At 37.6% G+C, this 12,612-nt stretch overlaps 1 protein-coding gene and 1 pseudogene across 1 annotated transcript; both read left to right on the forward strand.

Annotated features, from left to right (window-relative positions):
• The first annotated feature begins 2,765 nt into the window (after positions 1-2,765).
• Positions 2,766-4,160, forward strand: LOC122751306 (putative monooxygenase p33MONOX). Its single transcript, XM_043998306.1, is given in 4 exon segments — positions 2,766-2,792; positions 2,794-2,943; positions 2,946-3,210; positions 3,760-4,160. Coding segments are annotated over 4 exon segments (843 nt in total).
• Positions 4,161-5,540: 1,380 nt separating this feature from the next.
• Positions 5,541-6,170, forward strand: LOC122747813 (annotated as a pseudogene).
• The last annotated feature ends 6,442 nt before the right edge of the window (positions 6,171-12,612 follow it).

The following is a 12,612-nucleotide window of genomic DNA, read 5'->3' on the forward strand; positions in this document are numbered from 1 at the left end:
GGAGAAAATCTTAACTCCTAAAAATTTCCTTGGATATGGGAGTGCACTAGGTGAGAAGCATTTATGAGCCAGCCAGTTCACACTTTTATCCATGTTACATGATTTAAAAAGAGTACATTTAATGGCTTTGTAAGAGTGAACAAATAAGCACACACCTAAAAAGTAAACAGTTCTTTGGGCTTTTTTTAAAAGGCAAAAATAAACCCAAACTGATGGAGGCATAATGGCTACATGATTATGAGTGGTGATTTAATTAATACTTGTTTAATGTGAAAAAAAAAATAAATGAAATTATTAGAAAATATTTTCTACAACTATATACCAACATGTTTGACAAGTTAAATGAAATGAATAACTATAAAAAATACAGATATTCAGATAATAGAACAAAAAATTTAAAAATTTAAATAATTCAGTCTCAGAAAAAGAAATTGAAGAAGCCATAAATGAACTTCTGAAGGGAAAAAAGCCCAGAACCAGATGAATTATAAGTGAATTATATACAACATTCCATTAATAATTAATTTGGATATTACATAAAATATTGACAAAAAATAGGAAAAGAAAATATTCTACTATGAAACAAGTATGGTTTGAAACCTGAAGCAGAGAGAGACAAATCAAAGAAAGAAAATTTGTAGAACAATATCTCTAAAGAATACTAATCCCCAATGTTTAAATAAAATATTAGCTTAGAGGCTATTATTCATAAAAAGATTGTATATTTTGATAAAATAGGATTTATACAATGAATGCGAGGTTAGGAAAACTATATTAAACATAATAGGGTAAGGCAAGGATGTCCATTATTACCTTTATTTTTAAACATATTACTAGAAATGCTAGCTAGAGTACACAATAAGAAAAATAAATCAAGGAAATAAATACAGACAAGGTAGAAACAACTTTCACTTTTTCCAGATGATATGATGATCTACATAGAGAGTACTAAAAAGTCAACTAAAAATTCATTGAAATAAATAAGAACTTCAGCAAAATATCAGGCTATAAATAAGAACACACAAATCATCAGCCTTTCCGTATATTAACAACAAAATCTAGCTGTTAGGTGCCAACATTATGCAAACACCAGAGACAAAGAAAGGTAAAAACACAGCTTTTGCCTTCAAGGGACTCAAACTCTAATGAAGGATACAACTGTGTTCATACAAATGTACAAACTGTGTAAACAACTATGTACATACAAAATATATTCATGGAAAATGAGTGGTAATATCAGAGGGGGAACAATTAGCAGTGGGGCCAAGTGGCAGGGTGTAGGGGAAGTTCTCTTGCAGAAGGTTGAATTTGAGCTGAGTCCTGAAGGAAACTAGGGAAGCCACAGATAGAGGTGAAAAGGGAGAATATTCTAGGCATGGGGGAGAGACAAGTGTTTGCAAGGAACAGAAAAGAAGGCCAGTGCTGTGGAGAGGAGTAAAGTGTAAGAACACTGGAAAGGTAGGAAGGGGCCTCAGACTGTCAAGGGTTTCAAAAGCCAAACTGAAGATTATAGTGTTTATCCCAGAAGTAAGTGGGAACCACTGGAGTTTGTGGAGTGATGGAAGGGGCAGGGTTAACAGGGCCAATCACCTGGGTTTAGGAAGATCATATTGAAACTTGAGTAGAGGATGAAGTGGGGTGGGTGGGTGAAGCTTTAAGGCAAGGACACCAATGGAAAGGCTTTTGCAATAGTCCTGGCATGAGGTGATGAGAACCTGCACCATGGTGGTGACTGTGAGTGAAGAGAAGGGAAGATGGGAAGGTAAAAAAAAGCAAGTCAGCTGGGGCAGCTAGATGGCACAGTGGATAAAGCACTGGCCCTGTATTCAGGAGGACCTGAGTTCAAATCCCATCTCAGACACTTGACACTTACTAGCTGTGTGACCCTGGGAAAGTTACTTAACCCTCAATGCCCCATAAAAACAAAAAACAAAAAGTAAGACAGCAACAGATTGTGTAAACTGAATGAATGCGGGGAGGTAATGAGGAGGGTGGCATGGTGAGCGTGGGTGGCTGCAAGAATGGCACTGCCCTTGATAGTAATAGGGCAGTTAATAAGGGGGAAGCTTGAACTTTGCTCTGTTTCTCTTAGTTGAGGTCCGTTTGGGTCTTGGCACTACTTGCATCATGGCCTCAGTTTGTCCTGTGCTTCAGTGCTTAGGGAGTTCTGGGGGCCTAGAGCCTTGTTAGTTTTAGCTTCCTGTCCGGGAGGAGCCTTGTGCATGGTCTCTCCCCCCGCTTCCCTCCATCCCATTCCCCCTCCTCATTGCAACGATTGGAATGACGCCACCTGCTGGAGAGTTACTGTAGAAAAGCTTTGCCATGAGAAGAAGGCATCTGAGGGCAAGCCACGTGGCTTTCCTTGGCATCAGGAAGTGATGTTTGCTCGTGGGTACTGTCAATCAAGGCTACCAGCCAATTGGCTTGGAGATGTGTGTGCATATGGATGGGATGTTGTCAGTTTCACAGGAGGCTTGTGGGATGAAGGAGGTGTGGCTTGCTCTCTCTCCTGAGGACTCTTGTGGGGAGTAGAGCTAAAATGCGCTCTCCCTTTGATAGATAGATGAATCTAGGCCTTTCGCTTTCTCTTCACGAAATTCCTATTCTCCTTAATAAATGCTTAAAAGTCTAAACTCTTGCTAAAGCTTATAATTTATTGGCAACCACTCATTAGATATTTTAGACTGACTAGCTAGAATTTTAGCCCCTTACATCATGGAAACCCAACTGCTATTGAGCACAGTGCATTTGGGCTTCTAAGCAAAATGTCTTTGCCAATTGGAATGCATCATCAGGGCATTCAGTTATGAAGATGTCCTGGAGGATTCCACACTGATGACTCTGCCTTCATCTGACATGTGCAATAAGGTTCTGTGGAAAAAGCTGGTCATCCCAGATCAGAAGTACCATCAACTTTCCAAGGTTGAGGAAGGAGACAATAGTTTCTCCATAAGCCCCTCAGTTTCCAGTGTGACCAAATGAATAAGGCCCCAGTGGTGAAGGCCAAGGCAAGGCAAGTCATCATGAATTCTCTAATTACAAAAGGGACACAAGAGAGCATCCAGTGCTTTGAGCAGGGAGCAGAGCTGACAGATGCAGGATACACTCCCCATAAAGGCTTCATCACTGAAGAAGCCAAGTACCACTGTATGGTAGAGGCAGTCCATAAACTGAAGTTGCAAAATGGAGAAATGACAAAAGAAGATAGACTATGCAATCCACTTACAGAGAGAGAACTGATGGTATTTGAATATAGATTGAAACATATTTTGTTACTTACTTTATCAGAAAAACCTGGAAAGGCCTACATGAACTGATACAGAGTGAAATGTACTGTATACAAAATAATAGCAATAGTGTAAGATGATCTGCTGTGAATGACTTGGTTATTATCAGCAATGCAATGATCCAAGATAACTCTGAAAGACTTATGAAAATTGCAATCCATCTACAGAGAAAGAACTGATAGTATCTGAAAACAGATTGAAGCATAATTTTTTTGATAGTTCCTTAATCTTAAGTTTTAGTTTTGTCTGTTTTCTTTCACAACCTGGCTAATGTGGAGATGTTTTGCATGACTACTCATGTATAACTTATATTGAATTGCTTGAATTCTTGGGGGTGAGAGGAGGGAGAGAGGAAGAGAAGTTGGAACACAAAGTTTTAAAAAATCGATGTCAAAATTTATTTTTACATGTAATTTGGAAAAATAAAACTCTAAATAAAAAACAACAAAAAAGAAGATAGACTGACTGATTTAACCCAGTCCACTCCAAGTAGTATATCCTTCTTCTCCCAAGCAAAAGCCCAGAGGCTGGTTTACTCATGGATCTTCTGCTTCCTTACCTGGCCTAGATGTCAGCAGCATGGACTCTGGAAATGGAGATAGAGACAAACCCTCATCTGAAAAATGGAGCCTTTTTGGACCAAGAACCCTTCAGAAATCCAACAAGGGTTTCAGTGTCCAGTGGTACAAAGGTACTCAGAAGCCATCACCAATGGAACTCTTTCGGGTTCAGGCTACTAGAATTGCAGAAGACCCAGAAGCCTTAAAGACACCTAAAATGGACTTTCCAGTGATGGAAGGAAAGAAACAGCCTTCACAGACCCATAACCTAAAACCAAAGGACATAAATGTGTTGATTCCTATAGGGTTCTAAAGCTTCCTTTTCATGTGAGCGAAGTTGCTTTCCCTGGTGAACCACTGCTATGTAGAGAAGGTATCTTAGACTTTTCTTTCTTCCCATCCACCTTGCGCTTGACATAGGAAAGATGTCATCCATTTACAATTCTGCCAAGGATAATATTCCTGCTGATTGTTTCTTTAAGTATTTATAGCAAAGCCTGAATCTTTCTAATGCAGGAAGACCTATTCTCTAAAGTCCCAAAGTTGATCTGAATAACTTCTCAAAGTATAGTTGATCACAATCAGCTACTGATCTATAGAACTAGATTGCAAGGGACAAGGGAAATAATTAAAATCTAGTAGACTTTGTTCTGCATATATATATATATATATATATATATATATATATATATATATAAGATAAATATTTTTTTGGTAGTTCTTTTCTTTGATAGAGAACATTACTATTTTCCATCTTCATAAGGATGATCATTGAAGTCATGGAGGCTGAGAAGATTACTAAGAGAGTATATAGAGGAAGGAGCCACAAAGGTCGAGTCCTTTCCTTGGGGGACACCACAGTTAAAGGAGGAAGTTAGCAAAGTCATTTAACTGAAAAGAAATGTAGGAGAGAAATAGGAGAGATCAGTATCTCAAAAACCCAGAGAGTCACCAGATGATTGACAGGGTCAAAGGTTGCAGAGAAGGCTAAAAAGATAAGAATTGGGAAGATGTAATTAGATCTGTCCATTAAAAAGATCACAGAGAAAGCAGTTCAGTTGATGAGGTTGGAAGCTAGACTGCAGAAATCCAGAAGAGAGTGAAAGGAGATGTAGAAACACCTATAATAGATGACTTTCTCAAGAAGTTTACCCTAAAAAGGGAGGAGAGATGTTAAACAACAGCTAGGGATGGCAGGGGCAGCTGGGCCTGGAGTTAAGAAGATCTGAGTTCAAATTTGACCTCAGACACTTACTAAATGTCTGACCCTGGACAAGTCACTCAACCCTGTTTGCCTCAGTTTCCTTATCTGTGTAAAATAAGCTGGAGAAGGAAATGACATACCACTCCAGTATCTTTGTTAAGAAAACCTAAACAGGATCACAAAGAGTCAGAGACAATTGAACAACAACAAAAAGGACAGGAAGCTCAAGTGAGGTTTCAGAAGAAGCAGATAGAGAAATTCTGATCAAAATAACCACAGAAGAAGAAAAAAATTTCAGAAAAATTAAATAACCAAGTTAAATAAAAACAAATTTCAAGAAATAAACAAAGATAAACATAGGATAAAAATAAGAGATAATGGGAATGATGAGCCCCACCCCATCCTGGATGGTGGAAGACAAACTCTGTCCTTTTTGAAAGTAGCCAGATTATTGCTGGAGTATGCCTGAGCCCAAGCTTGACCCTACACATGGAGCTGCAGCTTACCCTTGGACCACTTTGGATGACAGTGCCAACATGGTCACCAAGTTCCCATTTGGCATCAATAGTATTTTGTATCAGCGTGGTATATAGCCATATGGAGCCTTTATATAAGTGCAGAAATATGGGTTCTACTTGTATCAATAGATCCTAATCTCCTAAAATGCTTCAATAATATAGTGGAACAACCAAAAAACTGGTGGTATATTCAGAAATTGGTAGGGGTGATTTCTAATATTGAAAGTGGCAAAGTCCTTGAAAGATGCTAGCTTGATATTAAGTGTGATAATATCCCAAGAGAGAAGTAAGTGAAATATATTCCAGATGAAATAAATTCAGTGATCTGACAAACTATGGCCATAGTGACATTTCCACCATTGTTAGAAGGAGCTCATAAGTTTGATCTACTGATTTCCACAAAGAATTTGTAGTTCCTGAGAAATAGGAAGAGTTGGGGATGCCACAGTCTATTGCCAATTCTGAAGAGGATAAGCTTTGTCCTTGTACTACTACCACCCTCAAAGTGAATAAAATAGTAACCAATGAAATTCCCAGCAATGAAAACAGGCAAGGGGAAGAAAATAATGTACAAGAGATTCTCAAATATAGTCTATCTTAAGACAATTTAATTAGAGTTGGTGTATTTTATTTTGTTGGTTAAACTTAAATGGGAAAAGTAATATTCTGTTGGACTACACATAATTATTCTATTATCTATACATCCTTAGCTAACCATATGGCTGATATCATGAAATCAATTTTCATGATTTAGAGATTTTAGTGCTACATTTGAAAAAAATAGATTAGTGTAGAAGCATGGTATAATATTGCTCAAGAGATTAAGAATGTATAAAGAGACAGATGCTAAAATATAATTAATGGTTAGCCTCTGAATGTAGTAGGTCCTAGTGCAATGGATGACACTCCATGCCAAGAGTAAAGAAGATCTTAGTTCAAATCCAGCCTCAAACACTTAATAGGTGTGTGACCCTGGATAGGTCAGTTAACCTCTGTTTGCCTCAGTTTCCTCATCTGTAAAGTGAGCATAATAATAGCATCTACCTTGTAGGGTTGTTGTAAGGATCAAATGAGATAATAGTTATAAAGAGCTTATCAAAGTGCTTGGCATAATATAAGTGCTGTATAAATAGTGCTGGTCGTGGTGGTGGTGGTAGTAGTAGTTATTGTTCATAACTTGAGTAAATTTTTTAGTAAGAAGGTGGTAAGTATAAATTATACCAAAAGAGGTCTAAGTATTAGGGATTTTTGTTTTTTAATTTTTATTTTGATACAGAGTAACTAAAAATATATTGATATTAGGAATCCCATCAGTTTTTTGTTTTTGTTTTTTTAGTGAGGCAATTGGGGTTAAGAGACTTGCCCTGGGTCACACAGCTAGTAAGTGTTAAGTGTCTGAGGCCGGATTTGAACCCAGGTACTCCTGACTCCAGGGCCAGTGCTCTATCCACTGCGCCACCTAGCTGCCCCTTGGAATCCCATCAGTTTTAACAATGACTGTAACTCATTTTGTCATAGAAAATAGCTTAGCTATATACTGTTACTTTTTTGAAATACAGTGATTTAAATGCTGCTATTATCAATGTTTGTATAAGCCATGCTTATAATGTTATAGGTTTTTCTTCTCTTATTGACAGGACAAAACTGATTTTAAAAAATAGAGATCTTTTTATATTTTGCCCTAATTGAGCCTTAAATGTCTATAGATGGTGAAATAAAGTTAACTTTATATCTTTTTTCAAAATGAGAGGCTAGATCAAAATTTACTCTGCATCCATCAGATGACTCCAAAGAAGCAAGAGGTAGTATCACACTATCAGACAAAGCATAAATAAAAGTTCACAACATTATGTTATGCTGAAAGTAATCATAGATACCAAACCAATATTAACAGTAAACTTATATACTCCAAGTGCCATGGCATCTAAATTCATGAAGGAAAAAATAACTGAATTGCAAAAAGTCATAGGTATCAGCCAACAACAGCTGGACATTTCAACATTCCTCTCTCAGAGTTGGACAATCTAACAAAAAGATAAAACTGAGAAAAGGAACCAAACTATTTACTAAAGAACTTAGGGTTAGAAGATTTATGGTATCTTCTAAAGAGGTCACTAGAGAATATATGTATGGGTGTGTATCAACATCACATGATAGATACTTTTATAAAAATTAACTATATATTAGGGCACAGAGACAAATTAAAAAAAAGAAATACTAAATATATCATCTGTAGACCATAATGAAATAAAACAGCAATCAATTCAAGGGAGCACAAACAAAAGACACAGGCTTAAATGGAGGCTAAATAATGACATGCATGTTAGTCAATTAACATTTAATAAACATCTATTATGTGCCAAGTACTGTGCTAAGCAATGGGTCAAAAAATAAACCATAGAAAAGATAATTATGTGAAAGTAAATTATAATGATGAGACAACATAGCAAAATTTCTGCAATGCAGCTAAAACAGTATCCAAAGGAAAACATTATATTCCTTATTGAAGGAAAAAAGTTATTACTGTAATCTACAACTATAATCACAAGATCATCAGAAATAATTTTTAAATTATCATTATTCTAATCTAAGCACTGTCCTACTTGGAGAAAGAAATGTCCAAAACGACATTCTCCCCATGCCCTTATACGTGTCTCTCCAACACAGAATATTTTAAAACCACCTCATGGGCACAACCCTGGAAAATCATTCTCCTAAAACCATTTAATCATTCTTTGTAAGGATTCTCCCGTGGTTGGTCCCAAGTAACCTGAAATAATCAAGAAATGTTCTTCTCATTAACACTTGACTCCCTTCAAGAAGTAGAGGAAAGCAACAACCTTAAATAGATATGAGGCATTTCTCATCCTAAGTCAATTCATTTTCCCTGGGCCTTAACCTTTCTTTCTTGACCTTCTGCACACTTTCACAAACTATTTAGTACTGGCTATAAAATAGAAAACAATCAGCAAAACAGATTAAGGTACTCAATGTACAGAAGCAAATGAATATAGTAGTAGGGTTTTGTAATAGCTTTTTTGGCAAGGCTGGAATGACTGTCCCTGAGGAGGCCTAAGTTGATAAAGATCCTGAGAGTTGTATTTCTTCCCAGCAGGAGAAGAGAAGATCCTTATTGTGGGATCAGGACTGGGGAGGGAGAAGGAGAGAAAAGTTCCCAGGATAGCTGAAGTATGGAATATCTTTCTGAAGAAGGACAAGGAGGGGTGTGTGTGTGTGTGTGTGTGTGTGTGTGTGTGTGTGTGTGTGTGTGTGTGTGTGTGTGTGTGTGTGAGAGACAGAGACAGAGACAGACAGACAGAGACAGAGACACAGAGACAGAGAGAGACAGAGATAGAGAGACAGACAGAGAGAATGCAGGGTAGTGATAGAGGCAGTGATAGGGACCTAGGTATTGGTATCAGTAAATGGATGACTTTTCCCAGGAGTCTATCTCTAAGCCTCAGAGTTGGCTGGGGCCTTATTTCACTGGCCCAAAGTTCAGATTATTAAAACAACCCAGAGAACAATGACCAAGTGATTCCACTCTTCTTTTTTCCCTTTTGTTTTATTGCCCCTAGCAATGGACTCCAAGGTTAATTATTGAGGTTTGCTTTGCTATCTAAACATTTTGCTTGCAGGTTATTTACACTTTTAACAGTGGTTTGCTATATTAAGATAAGATAATGTTAAAGGCACCCTGAGTTTGTCTTTTTGCTATACAGACTGTGACAGAGGAAAAGGGAAACCTGTGGTTATTTGATTTTACCTAGTTCCACTGGCTGTGGGAACAGCATCCTGACTTGGCAATCAACTGACTGCCTGGATGCTTAAAGCAATTTATGAATGATATTTTCAATTTGTATTTTAAAGAATTTTTTTTAGCTCTACAGAGACAGGAAGCCACATGGAACTTGGACCTTTGCCCTATCCCCTCATGAGCTAATCATGTTATCTCTGAGCAGACTGGTCATTGCATGTGCCAGAAGTCTCTGGGGTTCTTTTCTCCACCTACTAGAGAAAGGCTGAAGCTCTGCTCAGCTAGACTTTTTGAATTCACCCCCAGCCATTATAATAGGAATTGGCCAATGAGCCAAGTCCCTTCAAATATGCACATACTATTGATGTTGCCATTTCCCACATGGAAGAGGCTTGCAACGCTGATTCTGAGAGAATCATGAAGGAGGTGCTTTGGAGAGACTTTGGAGCACAGCAACATCCTATAACTATTGATTAGCTATGGCTAGGGACCTTGAACTAGAACTAGTGGTTAGGAGGGGATTCTAAAGGTCTCAATCTCAGCCTTTCTTAATTTAACTTCTTCCTTTCTGCTAACTTCCTTCTGCTAGAGTTTGATAAACACAGACAGTGAGTACTGGAGTACAAACTCACTAACAAAAACTGCTGAGAAAACGCAAAAACAGTCTGGCAGAAATTAGGGTTAGATCAAGAGCTCACTCCATATACTAAAATGATCTCCAAATGTATACATGAAATATCTTTCACAACTATATATAAGAGAAGAGTTCTTGACCACACAAGAGATAGAGAAGAACACAGAAGAGAAAATGGACAATTTTGATTACTTAAAATTGAGAAGTTTTTTTGCACAAACAAAATCAGTGCAACTAAAATTCAAGAGAAACAGCTAACTGTGAAAAAATCCTTACACCAAGTTTCTCTGATAAAAGTCTGATATTCAAAATCTATATAGAGGAACTGTGAAGTGGTCCAAACATTCTGGAAAGCAATTTAGAATTATGTCTAAAAAGCTGTTAAACTGTGCATGCCCTTTGACCCAGTAATACCACTATTATGACTATACTCTAAAGAAAGCAAAGAAATAGGAAAAAGACTCATATGTACAGAAATATGATAGCATTTCTTTTTTGTTGTAGCAAAAAAACCCCAAACCCCTGGAAACAAAAAGAGTGCCCATTCATTGGGAAACTGATGAACTAATCATGATATGTGAATATAAAGAAAATGTACCATAAAAAAGGGGATTGTTTCAAAGAAACCTTGGAAGACATATGAATTGATGCAGAGTAAAGTGAGGGACCAGAATAATTTATGCAATAACAAAAACATTTGAAAGAAAGAATTTTAAAAGATTTAAGAATTTTAGTCAATAACCAGCCATAACTCCAGAAGACTGATAAGGAAGCAGTCTACCCATCTCTGAAAGAGGAGTGATAGACCCAAGATGCAGAAGGAGAAATACATTTTTGTAAATCACGAATATGTGTATTCATTTTGCTTGACTGTGCTTATTTGTTTCAAGGATCGTGTTTTGCTCTTTTTGTTGGAAGGGAGAATTTATGGGAAATAGAAAACAAGCATTTAATTAGCTAGGCACTGTGCTAAGCACTTTACAAATATTATTTAATTTGATTTACAAAATAACCCTGTGAAGTAGGTGCTGTTATTACCCCCATTTTATATTTGAGGAAACTGAGACAAACAGGTTAAGTAACTTATCCAGGGTCATACAGCTAGTCTGTGGCTGGATTTGAACTCAGGTCTTCCTAATTCTAGGGCCAGTACTCCTGGGCCTAGTATATCCTCCCAAATACATCTTTGACACCTAGCTACCTAGGGCATTAGAAAGGATAGAAAGGCAAGCAGGCAGGCAGGAAGAAAAAAAGGAAGGAAAGAAGGAAGGAAGGAAGGAAAGAGATGACAAGTTATTTACCCCTTGTCTTCAAACTAGATTCTAAAGTCATTGATAGCAATTACTACATCATTTTTAAAAAATAAATACCATTTGTATTTATATCACATTAATTTCCAAAATTATATCCCCTTTCTCATTGATCAAGCCTTCCTTTATAACAAAGATTAAAAGAAAGAGAAGAGGGGGCAGCTAGGTGGCACAGTGGATAAAGCAGTGGCCCTGGATGCAGGAGGACCTCAGTTCAAATCCAGCCTCTGACACTTGACGCTTACTAGCTGTGTGACCCTGGGCAAGTCACTTAACCCTCATTGCCCCACAAAAAAATTTTGAAAAAAAAAAAGAGAAGAAAAATTCAGCAAACCAAGATCAACCCTATCCGACAATGCATGCAATATTACATGCTCATAGTCCCACACCTCTGCAGTAAAGGCAGAGAGGTACATTTTAAAAAATTTCTTTTCCAGATCCAAATTTGGTCATTATAATTATACAATGTTCAGTTTTGTTTGAAAGAGAGGCAATATGATACATTGCAATGGGAGGTGACTTCAGGGTCATGAAGACCTCAGTTCAAATACAACTTCTGACATATTCTGGCTGGGTGGCCCCAGAAAAATCACTTATCCTTCAGTGTTCCAGATAACTTTAGTTTACCGGTGTGATGAAATAATCAGATTTAGCAGATACTCAAACACCCACCTGGAGATTAATCTAGACTGATTGAATCAAGTGAGAGTGATTAACTGCTGATTAGCCTACTTCAAGTTAACTGGATTGTAATCACACCTTGAGAACACCTTCAGAACCAATGGATTTGGATGATGCCAACCAATCAGGTTGAAGCAGTGTGTAAGGACCGCCTCTGTTCCAGACCTATAAAAAGCTTCCACAATGAGTTTGCTGGAGAGAGATCGTGATTGAAGCAGGCTTGTGGCAGAGGACTTGAGGAAGAAGCAGACCAGGCTGGAACCAATCATTAGCAACAAATCCCATCAGCTCGATATGTATATGGTTCAACAAGCCACTTTTGAAAAGCACAATTGTACCTAGCTAGTCAATCTATGACACTTGAGTGTAAATAACTTTGCTAGTAGAATCAGGCTAATTGCCACCATCACCCTGCCCCCCACCCCCACCCCCACCTTGGGTTCATAGAGTTAGAGTTGGAAGAGAATAGAGGTCATGTACAACAATCCCCTCAATTTTACATATTGAGAAACTGAGGGCCTAAGAAGGTAAATGATTGACCCAAGGTAATGCAGGTAGTAAGTAAGCAAGGCAGGATTTGAACCTTTGGCCTTTTACTACAAATCCTTAAAAGTTAGAGTATTAATAGGGGAAGAAAAGGAAGATGTCCAAAGAGTAACAT

This window comes from Dromiciops gliroides, chromosome 3, assembly GCF_019393635.1.
Source record: "Dromiciops gliroides isolate mDroGli1 chromosome 3, mDroGli1.pri, whole genome shotgun sequence".
Lineage (NCBI taxonomy): Eukaryota > Metazoa > Chordata > Mammalia > Microbiotheria > Microbiotheriidae > Dromiciops > Dromiciops gliroides.